The 13,698-nt window shown below is 37.8% G+C and overlaps 1 protein-coding gene across 3 annotated transcripts in view; it reads left to right on the plus strand.

The window, feature by feature from the left end:
- The window catches only part of HESX1 (HESX homeobox 1), a 28,162-nt gene extending 18,516 nt beyond the window's left edge, over positions 1–9,646 (plus strand). The window contains exons 2-5 of one of the 3 annotated variants that reach the window (XM_011998408.1): positions 7,456–7,722; positions 8,518–8,717; positions 8,987–9,088; positions 9,184–9,646. In XM_011998408.1, coding sequence (XP_011853798.1) covers positions 7,566–7,722; positions 8,518–8,717; positions 8,987–9,088; positions 9,184–9,282 — 558 coding nt within the window. In that variant the 5' untranslated portion in view covers positions 7,456–7,565 and the 3' untranslated portion in view covers positions 9,283–9,646. Of the gene's footprint in view, positions 1–7,231; positions 7,723–8,517; positions 8,718–8,986; positions 9,089–9,183 lie in introns of those variants that run through there. The other 2 variants (XM_011998407.1, XM_011998409.1) reach the window with 2 other exon arrangements.
- Positions 9,647–13,698: the final 4,052 nt, after the last annotated feature.

Below are 13,698 nucleotides of genomic sequence, written 5' to 3' on the forward strand. Positions count from 1 at the left end.
GCACCTGTCCTCAACTCAGATTTTTAAATGAATGCCCTATCTCAATTTTTATTAAATTTTAGTTACAGAATGCCATAATGTCTTCTCTTTTGTAGATTGCCCTGGAGTGATACACATGTAGTTCACAGAAAACTGGGATTACTTTACACATTAAAAAACAATGGCAACAATAGTTAAACCCTATTCAAGTAAACTTAAATAATAAACAATACTAGTACAGTATTTACGTTGCATGTCAGGTTTCAGATGTCACATCTTGCTCGTCCCATCTGTCCATCCATCCATTCAATTCACTTATTCAACAAATTTTATTGAATGTCTACTTGGACATTGTTCTAGGAAACACTGAAGGCATTGCAGTAAAAAATAAACTTATATTTTAGAAAATACATTTTAACATTAAAAATACTGAAAGTATGAAATCAGTGCAATTCCTATGCAAAAGTAAGGAAGGGGCAAGGTTCACTGGAGCTTTGCTTATTCCATTTCTTATTACGCTTACAGCATAATACTTGTATGGCTGGTTTACAGAAATCTTTGCCAAAACACCTCAGACCTAGTACATTTTTCCTGATGTTAATGATTTGGATATTAACTGAAATACACAATTTAAAAATAAATATTTATCAAAACATGAATGGACTTTCATGTTCCTAAAACAAGAAAAAACATAAACCTCTCAGTTTTTACTTCATCTTGTATGTATAGATATTTGAAATATAGACTGTCCAATTTTATTCCTAAAACCTCTTCTCTCTAATGTCAATATGTCAGACTTTTCTTTCTCATATCAAAGTAAGTGTTGAAAGATACTGAGTATCATATGCAAAGTTCTCACAGTTTTTTTCTTAATTGATTAGTACACTTTGATATTTATACTATGAGATCATTGGTGAAGATGTTACGGTGGCCATTAATTGGTGAAGTCAATAAAACAGGATTTAGAGCAGAAAATGCAAGTCAAGGCTCTGCCACTTCCTAGTTAGTGACTTCTGGTATTACAATGTTACTCTCAATTTCTGTTTTATCAGCTACCAAATGATAAAAGATTTGTGAGAAGATTAAACACAAATATGCTAAAATGCTGGAGAAGCAATAAAGCTCGGTATTTTGCATTTGTATTCATTATAACATTGTGCTAAATAAACAGCATTTATTAGAAACCAGCAGAAGATACTATTTTAATGGTGAAATACTTTTCTCATGTCAGAACAAAACAAAGGTGTTTGGTTTTTGTTTTTATCATTACTATTTTCTTCTCTTTCCCTTCCTTTTCTTTTTTCCTTTTCTTTTCTTTTTTCTTTTTTTTTTTTTTTCTTTTTTGAGATAGAGCTTCACTCTTGTTGCCCAGGCTGGAGTGCAATAGTGCGATCTCAGCTCACTGCAACCTCCACCTCCCAGGTTCAAGCGATTCTGCTGCCTCAACCTCCCGAGCAGATGGGAGTACAAGCCCCACCATACCCAGCTAATTTTTTGTATTTTTAGTAGAGACAGGGTTTCACCACGTTGGCCAGGCTGGTCTCGAACTTCTGACATCAGGTGATCCACCCCGCCTCCACATCCCACAGTGCTGGGATTACAGATGTGAGCCACCATGCCCAGCCTATCATCACTATTTTCAATTTTGTTCTATACTTCTAGACCAGCACTATCTGGTAAGACTTCTTGCAGTTATGGAAATGTTCTCTGTCTGTACTCTTCGGTTTGGAGCCACTAGCCATGTGTGTCTGTCCAAGTTTAAATTAAATTAAACTTAATTACATTTGAAATTCAGTTCCTCAGTTGCACTAGCAACATTTCAAGTGCTCATTAGCCACATGTAGCTAGTGGCTACCATATTGGATAGCTCAGATGAAGAACATTTTCATCATCCCAGAAAACTCAATTGGTTTAGAAGTTCTCATCATCCAGAATTACACAATAATGTTGAATAAGAGTGATCATGAAAGCATATTTATCCATCCATCCATTTTATGTTTTATGCATTTTTTTCTTTTTTTTTTTTTTTAGATACAGTCTCACTCTGTCACCCAGGCTGGAGTGCAGTGGCATGATCTCAGCTCACTGCAACCTCGCCTCCCCAGTTTAAGCTATTCTCATGCCTCAGCCTCCCAAGTAGCTAGGATTACAGGCGTGTGCTACCATGCCCAGCTGATTTTTGTAGTTTTAGTAGAGACTGGGCTTCACTGTGTTGGCCAGGCTGGTCTCGAACTCCTGACCTCAAGTGATCTGCCCGCCTCAGCATCCCGAAGTGCTGAGATTACAGGCGTGAGCCACCGTGCCTGGCCTACAACTTACTTTAAAATGCGTAAAACAAGTCTGGGCTGCAGTGAGCTGAGATCGCACCACTGCACTCCAGCCTGGGAAACAGAGCGAGACTCCATCTCAATCAATCAATCAATAAAGTTGTAGCCATCAATATACTTCCCCCTTAAACTCTTTAGCATACATAACATTGACTAGTTAATACTTGTTTATGCTTTTATAGATAAAATTTTTCAGTGAACAAATTTTAGAGTACCAATCAATGAGTATTGACAAATGCATACAGCTGTGTAATCCAAATCCTGTCAAAATATAGAACCTTACCCTCACCCCAAAAAGTTTCCTCATTTTTCTTCCCATTTAGTCCCTACCATCACCCCCACCTTCTGAAGAAAGTGAAGAAACAAGCAAAAAAATCACCTTAATAGAAAAATGGGCTGAGGGAATACACTATTATTTCACAAAAGAAGAAATACACATTGACCAATAAACCTGTAAAGAAATTAATGCCCAACCTTACTTGAAGAAATGTGAAACAAATTATTTTATGTGTCATATTGGCAATAATTTAAAATGTTTATAACAGTGAGTATGGGCCAGGGTGTGGGGAAGGGTGCTCTCATGATGACCCAAAATGCTCTTTAACTTATCCAGAGTGTATTTTAATAATTATATGCATTTTTAATTTTATGAATTCCATTTAGTTCTTTTTAAAATCTTCCCAGTCATTTCTGATCATTTCTTTTTGCTTGTCCCTATTGATGATTCTAACTTTTAGTTCTTTAAACTTTCACTTGTTAGATATTTCATATTCTGTTGTTGTTAACTCCCATATCTGAATTTCTTCTAGATCTATATTAGTTACAGTATAGACTTGACTGCTATAACTTACAGACCCCAAATAACAAGACAGACATTTATTCTTTGTCCAAGCAGGTAGTCCGGTACTGATAGGGAAAGTCCAATCCACAATCCACAGGGCTTCAAGTCCTCTCTCTCATTACACTGCTATTCTCAACATTTCATCAGCTCCCACCGTCTTGTCCACAGTCCAGACAGTAGAAAAGAGAAAATGGGAACACAGAGGGGTCACCCCTAACTTTTAATAGCTGAGCCTGAAAGTTAGACATGTTGCTTCTGCTCACATCTCAGAGGTAAGAAGTCACATGACCACACCTATATGCAAGACAGTCTGGGAAATGTCATTATCAACCTTTACCTAAAAACTATATTGTGGCCTGGTGTAGTGGCTCATGCCTGTAATCCTAGCACTTTGGGAGGCTGAGGTGGGTTGGATCACTTGAGGTCAGGAGTTCAAGACCAGCCTGGCCAACATGGTGAAACCACATCTCTGCTAAAAATACAAAAAATTAGCCAGGCATGGTGGCACGCACCTGTAATCCCAGTTACTCAGGAGGTTAAGGCAAGAGAATTGCTTGAACCCAGGAGGTGCAGGTTGCAGTGAGCCAAGATCATGTCACTGCACTCCAGCCTGGGCAACAGACTGAAACTAAAAAAAAAAAAAAAATTATATTACTACTGAGGAAGGATAGAATGGATATTGGTGGACAACTAGCAGTCTCTGGAACAAGCTATAAATCTCATTTCTGCTGGCTTTCCCTCATGAGGTGGCTGGTCTCACGTGCTTGATGATCTTTGATTATGAGCTTATGTTTGTTTGCTCTTAATCTGTGGAAATCTTGTGGACCTAAATTAGGGATGCTTTCCTCCAGAGAGGGTTTAGTTTGCCTTTTCTAGGAACCAAGAGGAGTCTTCAGCTCTCTCACCTACTGCTAGTCTGAGGATTAATATCTTGGTTTTTGATGCTAAAGTTATTTGCCCTTGGAGGTGACCCCATGTTTACCATTTGGTTGCTGATCACTGTTCACTAAAATACAAAAATTAGCCAGGTGTGATGGCATGCGCCTGTAGTCCCAGCCACATGGGAGGCTGAGGCAGGAGAATCGCTCGAACCTGGGAGGCAGAGGTTGCAGTGAGCAGGGATTGCACCACTGCACTCCAGCCTGGGTGACAGAGTGAGACTGTCTTAAAAATACCAAAAACAAAAAAAACCCAAATGGGCACACTGAGCTTCTGCTCTCATCACTTCCCATTGGCCAGTCACACAAACAAGCCCAAAATCAGGAGGTGGGAAGTATACTGTATTCACCATGAAACCACAGCAAGGGGATGGTTGTATAAGATTTTATGGGGATTGAAGACTTGGGACCAAGTATTCGATTATTCAATCTCCCGTAACCTTCTAAAGAATTGCACTTCTCTCCAAATCTACCTTCTCTTCTCACACTTTTTTCAAAGGATCATCTTTTGCCGCTAAACAATTGTCTTTGTTTTCACCACTGTATCCCTCATACCTAGAACAATGCCTAGCAGGTAGTATATGCTTAGTAAATATGTGTTGAATAAGTAACTCCCAGCTGATCTCCCTGGTTGCACCCACTTCTCTCTAATCCCTTTCCACAGAGCAGCCAGAGTAAGGTTTAAAAACATAAATTCTATCATTTTGGTCCCAGCTTAAAACCCTACCCTGGCTTCTCTTTGCACCCTCCTTACCATGTCCTTTATAAAGGCCATCTACTATCCAACCTGGCCTGGCACTCCAAATGCACCTGGTATCACTAACTTCACTCCAGCTACTGCCTTCTTCCTCCTCAAACATTCCAAGTGATTTTCAACTGCAAGACCTTTGTACTTGCCATTCTCTCTCAGCGCAGTGCTTTTTCTCAGGCTCTTGGCATGCTAGCTCATCTTCAGTGAAAATGTCACTTCCTCAGGCCCTCCTCCACCATCGACCACCGACCACTATACTTTAAGTCACCCTCTGCCATTATGTTGCATCCGCATCACCTTGTTCACCACTTTCAGTGTATTTATCATGCCATGAAATTAGCATGTTTTGTTCATCACTGATCTCTAGCACCTATAATAATGTCTGGCACACATTAAGTGCCCTGTAAAAGTCTGTAATCCCACCACTTTAGGAGGCCAAGGCAGGTGGATCACTTGAGGTCAGGAGTTTGAGACCAGCCTGGCCAACATGGTGAAACCCCCGTCTCTACTAAAAATAGAAAAATTAGCCACGCGTGGTGGTGCACATGTGTAATCCCAGCTACTCAGGAGGCTAAGGCAGGAGAATTGCTTGAACCCAGGAGGTGGAGGTTGCAGTGAGCTGAGATGGTGGCACTGCACTCCAGCCTGGGCAACAGTGAGATTCTGTCTCAAACCAACCAACCAACCAACCAACAAAAATCTGTTGAGTGAGTATATGAGAAAATGCTTCCCTCACATTTTTAGATAATTTTTCCTGCTTTTTATTTTCATCTACTCATCCATATATAAAATGATATTATGTAAATCCAAAGAAAATCAATTTAAGCTGAATAAAAATATTGGAACATCTTTGTTAATAAAGAAGAAGTTGAAAACTGGAGTTGCTCTGGCATGCGCTGTGGCATCCTTCTGCCTTGTGCCTCTGAGGCACTCAACTGCGGGGCTCAGGGGCTCAGTGACGCCTACACTGACATCTATCCCTCCACCTACACTAATTCATCTTACCTGGCTCACCTGTTTCCTTTTCCCATTCTTACCCTGGCTAACATACTAGATAATTTACCTATAATTATTATTTGTTTCCTGTCCCCCACCCTGCACCACTGTGAGCTCTATGAAGGCAAGGTAGTATTTTGTTTTTTTCTGATTCTAAGTAGGTGCTCAACCAATTGGGGAAGGAAATAATGAATGTCTCAAAGGAGAGAAAGAAAACTGAGAAGGTCCTGTATTCTTTCACTTCCTCCTAGTCATCCCAGATTAAGATACCCCCCACCTCTGCACAATCTACATCTCAGCACTATATACAAAATCTCCATGAGGTGTAAATGTTCACCAGTTTATTCATCCACAGAATGGTTTTACACGTATATTTATAAATCCATGTGCCTGTTGATGTTTTGCATGTGAGATCCATTATTTACCCGAGAGCTTTCATCAGGAGGAATTTAGCTCAATATTTGTGAGATCATAATAGGATAAAAGCTGATGAAGATGAGCTCCATCCTATAGAGGCTATTTCCTCTATGAGTGGAGACTCTTTTTCCCCTTCCCTGAAGGAAAGACCAGCAGTTGTTTAAATAATGAATAAAGTTAGGCACTTGAATGTATCTTCAGGAAGGTACTGGAAGAAGAGGAGGAGCAGAGTACAAGAACTACAAGCATACCTTTGCGGGGGGAACAGCCAGTTCAAAATCTTCCCAATCAGCAGTTATACTTTTCTTTTAATTTCAAGTTTTCTTAGGATTATGAAATTAAAACATTCTGTTCTTATTTTCACAAGCCTTATCATCTTGAAAGACTCCATCCTCTGCCCATCCCTCAAAAGATCAACAGAGATAAATTTTTCTTTAGAAAGCAAACTATGTTCTTTTCTTTAAAATAACTGTGATAGAGAAAGTATTCACTTTAAGTAGTCATGCTTCTAAGTTGCTTGGAGGTGATTACATATGAACCTTCATATAAACTTGTATCTCTCTCATTTAAAAGAAAAGAGGAAGGAAAGGAATTAGCCCATTAATTATTTAAAATAATTGGTGCAACTGTTCCTATGAATTAATCCAGGCACTTGGAAGACAATTACACTCCGTGTTAATAACATTGCCAACCTTTTCCACTATGCTGCACTCCAAATACTATTGTGTTTTCATTGACAACATTCCCTATTACATATGCATATGAAAAACAGGCATTTTCATCAGAATTACTGTAATAGCATTAAGAGATTATTATTTTTTCCAATTTCCTTGGAAGAAAATTCACTTAAATTAGATTATTTATTACTCGACTGCTCTCGTATCTTGCCTGTATGTTTAGGTAAGTGGAGCCCATGAAAGTATAAACTTCAGAATAAAAAGCATGATTTTATACATTAATGATTTCAAATAAAAGAGGAGTGCCACATTTGTGCATCACTTCTTTCGAGAAAGTTAAGTCTGTGTTCTGCTTAGGAGAGATAACACTTTTTGTCCCTGTAGGTGGCCCCCCTGGTGTAGCCATTAGTTGCTAATTACTTGCAAACAAATAAACAATTAACTCCTTAAGCTGCTGGCTGGGCAAGTGTTCATTGACATGCTAAAACTTTCTAAGACAGGATTTTAATTAGTGACGTTCTAAATCCAGCCCCCTTGTCAGCGGAGCTATAAGGTGAACTGCAGGAAGATCCCAGCCCTATACACGTGGGGCAGAGCCAGCAGAGGCCGGAGCTATTGCTCTGTGCAGACCACAAGAGGATGTCTCCCAGCCTTCAGGAAGGCTCTCAGCTCGGAGAAAGCAAACCCTCAACTTGCTCCTTTTCAATTGAGAAAATCTTAGGACTGGACCAGAAGAAAGACTGTGTTCCATTAAGGAAACCCCACAGGCCCTGGGCAGACACCTGCAGCTTCTCAGGTATGCCACAGCTTAGTTGTTTCAATTCTTTGTTACTTCATTTACAGTGTTTAATTTGCCCTTTATTTCATACTACATAGAGCTAGAGTTTAGGACTTTTATTTTATTTATTATTATTATTATTTTTTTTTTTTTTCTGAGATGGAGTGTTAGTCTTGTTGTCAAGGCTGGAGTGCAATGGCATGATCTTGGCTCACTGCAGCCTCCACCTCCCAGGTTCAAACGATTCTCCTGCCTCAGCCTTCCGAGTAGCTGGGATTACAGGCCACCATGTCCTGCTAATTTTTGTATTTTTAGTAGAGGGGGGGAGTTTCACCCTGTTGGTCAGGCTAGTCTGGAACTCCTGACCTCAGGTGATCCGCCTGCCTCGGCCTCCCAAAGTGTTGGGATTATAGGCATGACGCACCACGCCCAGCCAGAGTCTAGGACTTTAATGCCTCCAGCTGAGTCCTAGGGGAAGTGAAAAGAATATCAGCTTTGGATTGAGCGAAGTGGATAAGTTCACTCACAGGAAATACCAAGAACCTGCCTTCAGAAGATCTCTCCCTGTTTGACACATCAGATATTTGAAATCTCTTTTCACTGAAAAATACATGACATTCAGAGACCAAAGAGGCAGTATTACCAAGACAGGATCTTCATTTTTGACTGGTTTTTGGTTAATGGGGGGCAATTCTCTTGTGAATCGCAGAATTCCACTAGGAAAAGAAAGATGAGTTCCTGAAACTACCTCTATAGAACTTTGTGGAACATAAGATTGACCATCTAAGATAGGGCTTATTTTTCTGTTTTTAGGGAAAGATGGTAACTTATGTCTACATGTCCCAAATCCTCCCAGTGGGATTTCATTCCCCAGCATGGTGGATCATCCAATGCCAGAAGAAAGAGCTTCGAAATATGAAAATTACTTTTCAGCCTCAGAAAGACTGTCTTTGAAAAGAGAGTTGAGTTGGTATAGAGGCCGAAGACCAAGAACTGCTTTTACTCAAAACCAGGTGGGAAGTTTTTTCACCCAATAATGATAATACAAAGGCTTTAATTGACATCAAGTTGAGCAAAAGCCCATTCACTTTGGTATCTCAGTTTAGAAGCTTTATTAATGAAACAATAGACTATCATATTTTAACAATTTCCAGGTAATCATTTTTAAAAAGGCATCCAGATTAATTGCCCAGATTTAAATGTAGTCATTTTACTCTAGAAGTTAAAGCTCATTTTTGGTGACATACTGAATATCAACATTTTTTTTTTTTCTTATTCTTAGATTGAAGTGTTAGAAAATGTCTTTAGAGTAAACTGCTATCCTGGCATTGATATTAGAGAAGACTTAGCTCGAAAATTGAATCTAGAGGAAGACAGAATCCAGGTAATTTTCAAATTTAGTTGTTATTCATGGTGTTGAAATGTTAAGAATAATAAAATAATGTTTCTGAGACCTATTTTATTTTTCCTTAACTTTAGATTTGGTTTCAAAATCGGCGTGCAAAACTGAAAAGGTCCCATAGAGAATCACAGTTTCTAATGGCGAAAAAAAACTTCAACACAAATCTCCTGGAATAGATAGAAAACTAAACAAGTGAAATTATCTTCTAATTGCAGAGCATGAAGAATCAGTGGAAATATTAAATGTTAAAATGTGATGTTTTCTTTCCTGCATTTAATCTGAACATTATCATTTTTTCTGAAAATATATTGTATGTAATTACTATTATAGCATGGTACATATTATATTTGGGCACTTTTAGTTATAGTAAAGACCTTTTCTATGTATTTTAATAAACATTTTCAGAAAAGATTGCTATTTTTTAAGTGAGCCAAATTAATCTAATAAATTAGTTTGTTAAAATCAATAGACTCATGACTGACTCCACAAGCTGGATTCTAATTATAAAGTATTTCAAGTAAAATAATCTGAAGAACAAAAGCGTGAGTTGTTTCCATTAGTTTCCTCCATGCACATTTTGAAACATAATTATGCTTCACTATATTATAGATTATGATTTATTCATGAATCTTCAACTTCTCTTGATTTATAGCATAAAGCAGTGAGAATTTCTTACCATCTATCAAAACAAATTCTTACAGCATGTTAGTTTCAAGTTTTTTTTCCAAGTAAAGTCATTATGCCAAAGTACAAAGATACAAGTATCAGCTAGCATATTTATACCGTTGGTATTGAATTGCACAAAAGAAGTAAGCAGCAAATAAATGCAAAATTTTAAATAGTTTTCTAGTTTAATTTTGTACTTTACTTTCATTCATTAGTGATAGTGATCATCTAGCTTATATCTATTTCCAGTTTAATGATTTCTAATCAACTGCAAAATTAAATTGACTGAGAAGGTAGGATAACTGACCCACCTTTTGTAAGTGCTCTGACATAGTCACTGGAAGTAATCAAGGTGCTTTCTAAGTAACAAAAACTATGTGTTTTCATTTCCCATTTTCCCATTTTCCCTGCCAATTAAAGATGGGAATAGGATAAGATATATAACAAGAAGGGGGCCCTCTCCACTGGAAATCTGGGCATTTGTTTTCTAGTTAATGGAAGACTTAAGTGGGTGGGTTTTTTGTTTTGTTTTGTTTTGTTTTTGAAATGTCAGCTTAAGACTGACTTTGTCCACTGGAAGCCAAATTTCAGCTTCGTCCATTTGAATTGAGTTCTCCCTTGCTTCTCTTTTCTTTCTGTCCTCTGTCCTTTCTGATGTCCCAGTGATGATCAGGGTAGAAGGTTCTCATTGAATTATTGAATCTATAATCATTATATATTTTTATATATGAAAGACTAGAGGGAGTTTGCATATTATTTCTAAGGAAAAGCATCATGACTCAGATTTTAGAGCTTTTTAAAATTATTTACTGAGAGCACATTTGGGGTAGAGAGCTATGTGTCCCAACAATTGGTCAGCAATAAGTGTGCTTATTCTAGTCCATTGTTGCTGAGATGGAGAAAGAGGAGGAAAAGAAGGGCAACAGGGTAGTTAGGAAGAACAGAGGCATTACCTGTTTTCCAAGAAAGACTGGAGCATTTTTTCCAATATAAAAAGCTGCTTCCATTCATATAAAAATTGGAAGCACTATTTATGAAATATATTAGTTAAAATTTATCCACAAAGAGTTTTCTTCATTCTCCATTAGGTTTTTATGAAATTATGTTAAATTGAAAGACTGGAAGTTACCAGGAGTAGGCTCTGGGGGAGTGGGTTGGAGGAGAATGCGTCGCATGATGGGTAAGCTTTTATTTTAATTCCAAATTTATTGTCATTCTATATTCTGCAAACAATTTAAGCAGTATAGAAATAGAGTAAAATCCCCCTTGAATCTCATCCTTCAGAAATAACCATCATTAAACACCTTTATAGATCTTTTTATGTATCATAAAAACATCTTTATATATATACATGCACACATATTTGTTGTTTTTGTCGTTATTTTTTAAAATGTGATCACACTTGACATTCTGTTTTGCATCTCTCTGACATCCTGCCATGTCAGAATTATAGCTCTGTCTCCTGAATGTCTGCTTGGTTTAGGATAAGATTTCAAGTCTTGTACACAATAAGAAACTATTCCACATTATTAGTATTAATATTAAAGTATTTTTGAAGTAGTGCTTTTCATAAATTGAGATTTTTCAAAGAATAATCATAGTTTATCTAGAATTTCTACAATTAAACCTAATTCCCAAATCCCTGAGGAATGTAAAGATTCTGTGTAAAATGATAGAATCTAGAAAAAAATGAAACACCATCACAGATATCAATCAACAACTAATAATGCACTTAAGTTTTTTTTTTTTAAATTATAAAAACTGGTCATGCCTATAAAAAGTCTGGTGAGGAGAGAAACATAATAACCCTAGACCATCATTATCTCAGTATTTTCCAATGACAATTTTACATAACTGATTTATGTGGCCCTAAAATTCAATTTTATTTATAATTGAAATAAATTGTGTTTATAACTGAATTTATATGTCTGTAACTGAAGCTACATATGTATAACTGAAATAACTTATAATAGAAATGAAATATTTATAACTGAAGCATTTATAAGTCAGAAAAATTAAACATGAATTTATAATATTAAATAACTATAAATGTAATATACCTATCTTTTTTATATTTTTTGATACTAATAACAATATAAGTTCTATTATAACTTTTGTGAAGCAAGTTCATAATGTATAAGAATACTCAAGAAACAGGATAATATAAAAGATTGCTAGTGTATTTCCCCTAAAATCTTTTTTAAAAACCCAAAGATAAAGGCTGATCTTGTTAAAAGAAATAATGAATCAGTAACATTTTTGGAATTATAATTGCTAGAAATTTGGAGAGAATATAATGATATTCAGGGGGAAAATTGAACTCAGGAAAAATCAAGCAAAATGAAAACGGAAAGGAAAACCCAAGATAGAATTATCTTTCCCTCAAAACATGTAGGCTCTAATCCACAGCTTATCTCTCTTTCCTGGTAATTCTAGGCCTTTGTCTCCATTAATGCTCAAGACAAGGTGAACAGTAGTAACAAATCAAACTAATGCAGTCAGGCTAATACCTGGAGCGTCTCTATTATCTGACAACTGCCTAAATAAGGTTATTTGGTCTCCTGTAATGGTATTTGTCTTTTGTGAAGCCAGTCAGACAAAGCCCATCACTAAAGAGTGCTGCTGGAAACAATGGCTGTGTGTGCTGGTGGTCAACTTTTGAGTTAATCAGTGTTAATAGCCGCTTTCACCTCCTGCATCTTATCACACATCACACGAATGGCATAAATCTCCCATTACCGAACCTAGCACACAGCATCAACCTGGGCCTTGTTCCTCCCTCTTGTTCCTCCCAGCAGAGATCTGGGAACTGCTCCATTTTCTCAATATGGAACTCAACTCACAGTCTGACAAAGGGTGACTTGCTATCTCCATTTCACTGAGCCTCATAGGAATAAAACCCCCTCCAAAGTTAGTCTTTGGCTACCTTTCATGGTCATTTTGACTGTCGTGACTCCTGTTGGAACATCGGTCCACGGCACAAGGCAGCTCCTGGTGGCTCTCAACACTCCACACCCCATTAAACTCACTTCTTCTGCCCATGCTTTAATCTTGGACTTCACAGCCTCCAGAATTGTGAGAAATAAATTTCTGTTGTGTATAAGCTGCCCAGTCTGTGGCATTTTTGTTATAGAAGCCCAAATGGGCTAACTGTCCACCATGAGCTATGCAATATGGTTCTTCACATGAATATTCCCATTTAATTTTCACAGTCACTCTGCAAAGTGAATATTGGCAATCCACTTTACAAATAAGAAAACCTAGCATCAGATATTTTTATTATGATTTTTTTTTCTTTTTTTTTTTTGAGATGGAGTCTCACTCTGTTGCCCTGGCTGGGGTGCAGTGGCATGATCTCGGCTCACTGCAACCTCTGCCCCCTGGGTTCAAACGATTCTCCTGCCTCAGCCTCCCGAGTACCTGGGACTACAGGCATGCGCTACCATACCCAGCTAATTTTTGTAGTTTTAGTAGAGACGGGGTTTCTCCATGTTGGCCAAGCTGTTCTCAAACTCCTGACCTTAAGAGATCTGCCTGCCTTGGCCTCCCAAAGTGCTGGGATTACAGGCATGAGCCACTACGCCGGGCCTTTATTATGATGATTATTATCCCGTTTTACAGATGAGCTGATTGAAGGACACAGACTAAATGTCTTGATCACGGCCACACAGCTGAAGCAGCTCAGCCAGAATTCAGACCAAGTTCTGCCTGACTCCAGAGTTGCCTCTTCCTCTTCAGCATTCCAGTAGATGGAGTTACTGGCTATGATGCTAATACCTAGAAAAATGTACTACATTTTTCTTTTCTTCCTCCCTTTCTTCCTTCCTTCCACTTTTTTTTTTTTTTTTTTGGCAGGGTTGAGTGGGAGTAGGGGGATGGGATTAAAAGTCTGAGTGTTTGATACCTAAAGTAATCAAATTCTCTTA

The sequence above is a fragment of the Mandrillus leucophaeus genome, unplaced genomic scaffold (assembly GCF_000951045.1).
Source record: "Mandrillus leucophaeus isolate KB7577 unplaced genomic scaffold, Mleu.le_1.0 Scaffold57, whole genome shotgun sequence".
NCBI classification, from domain to species: Eukaryota; Metazoa; Chordata; class Mammalia; order Primates; family Cercopithecidae; genus Mandrillus; species Mandrillus leucophaeus.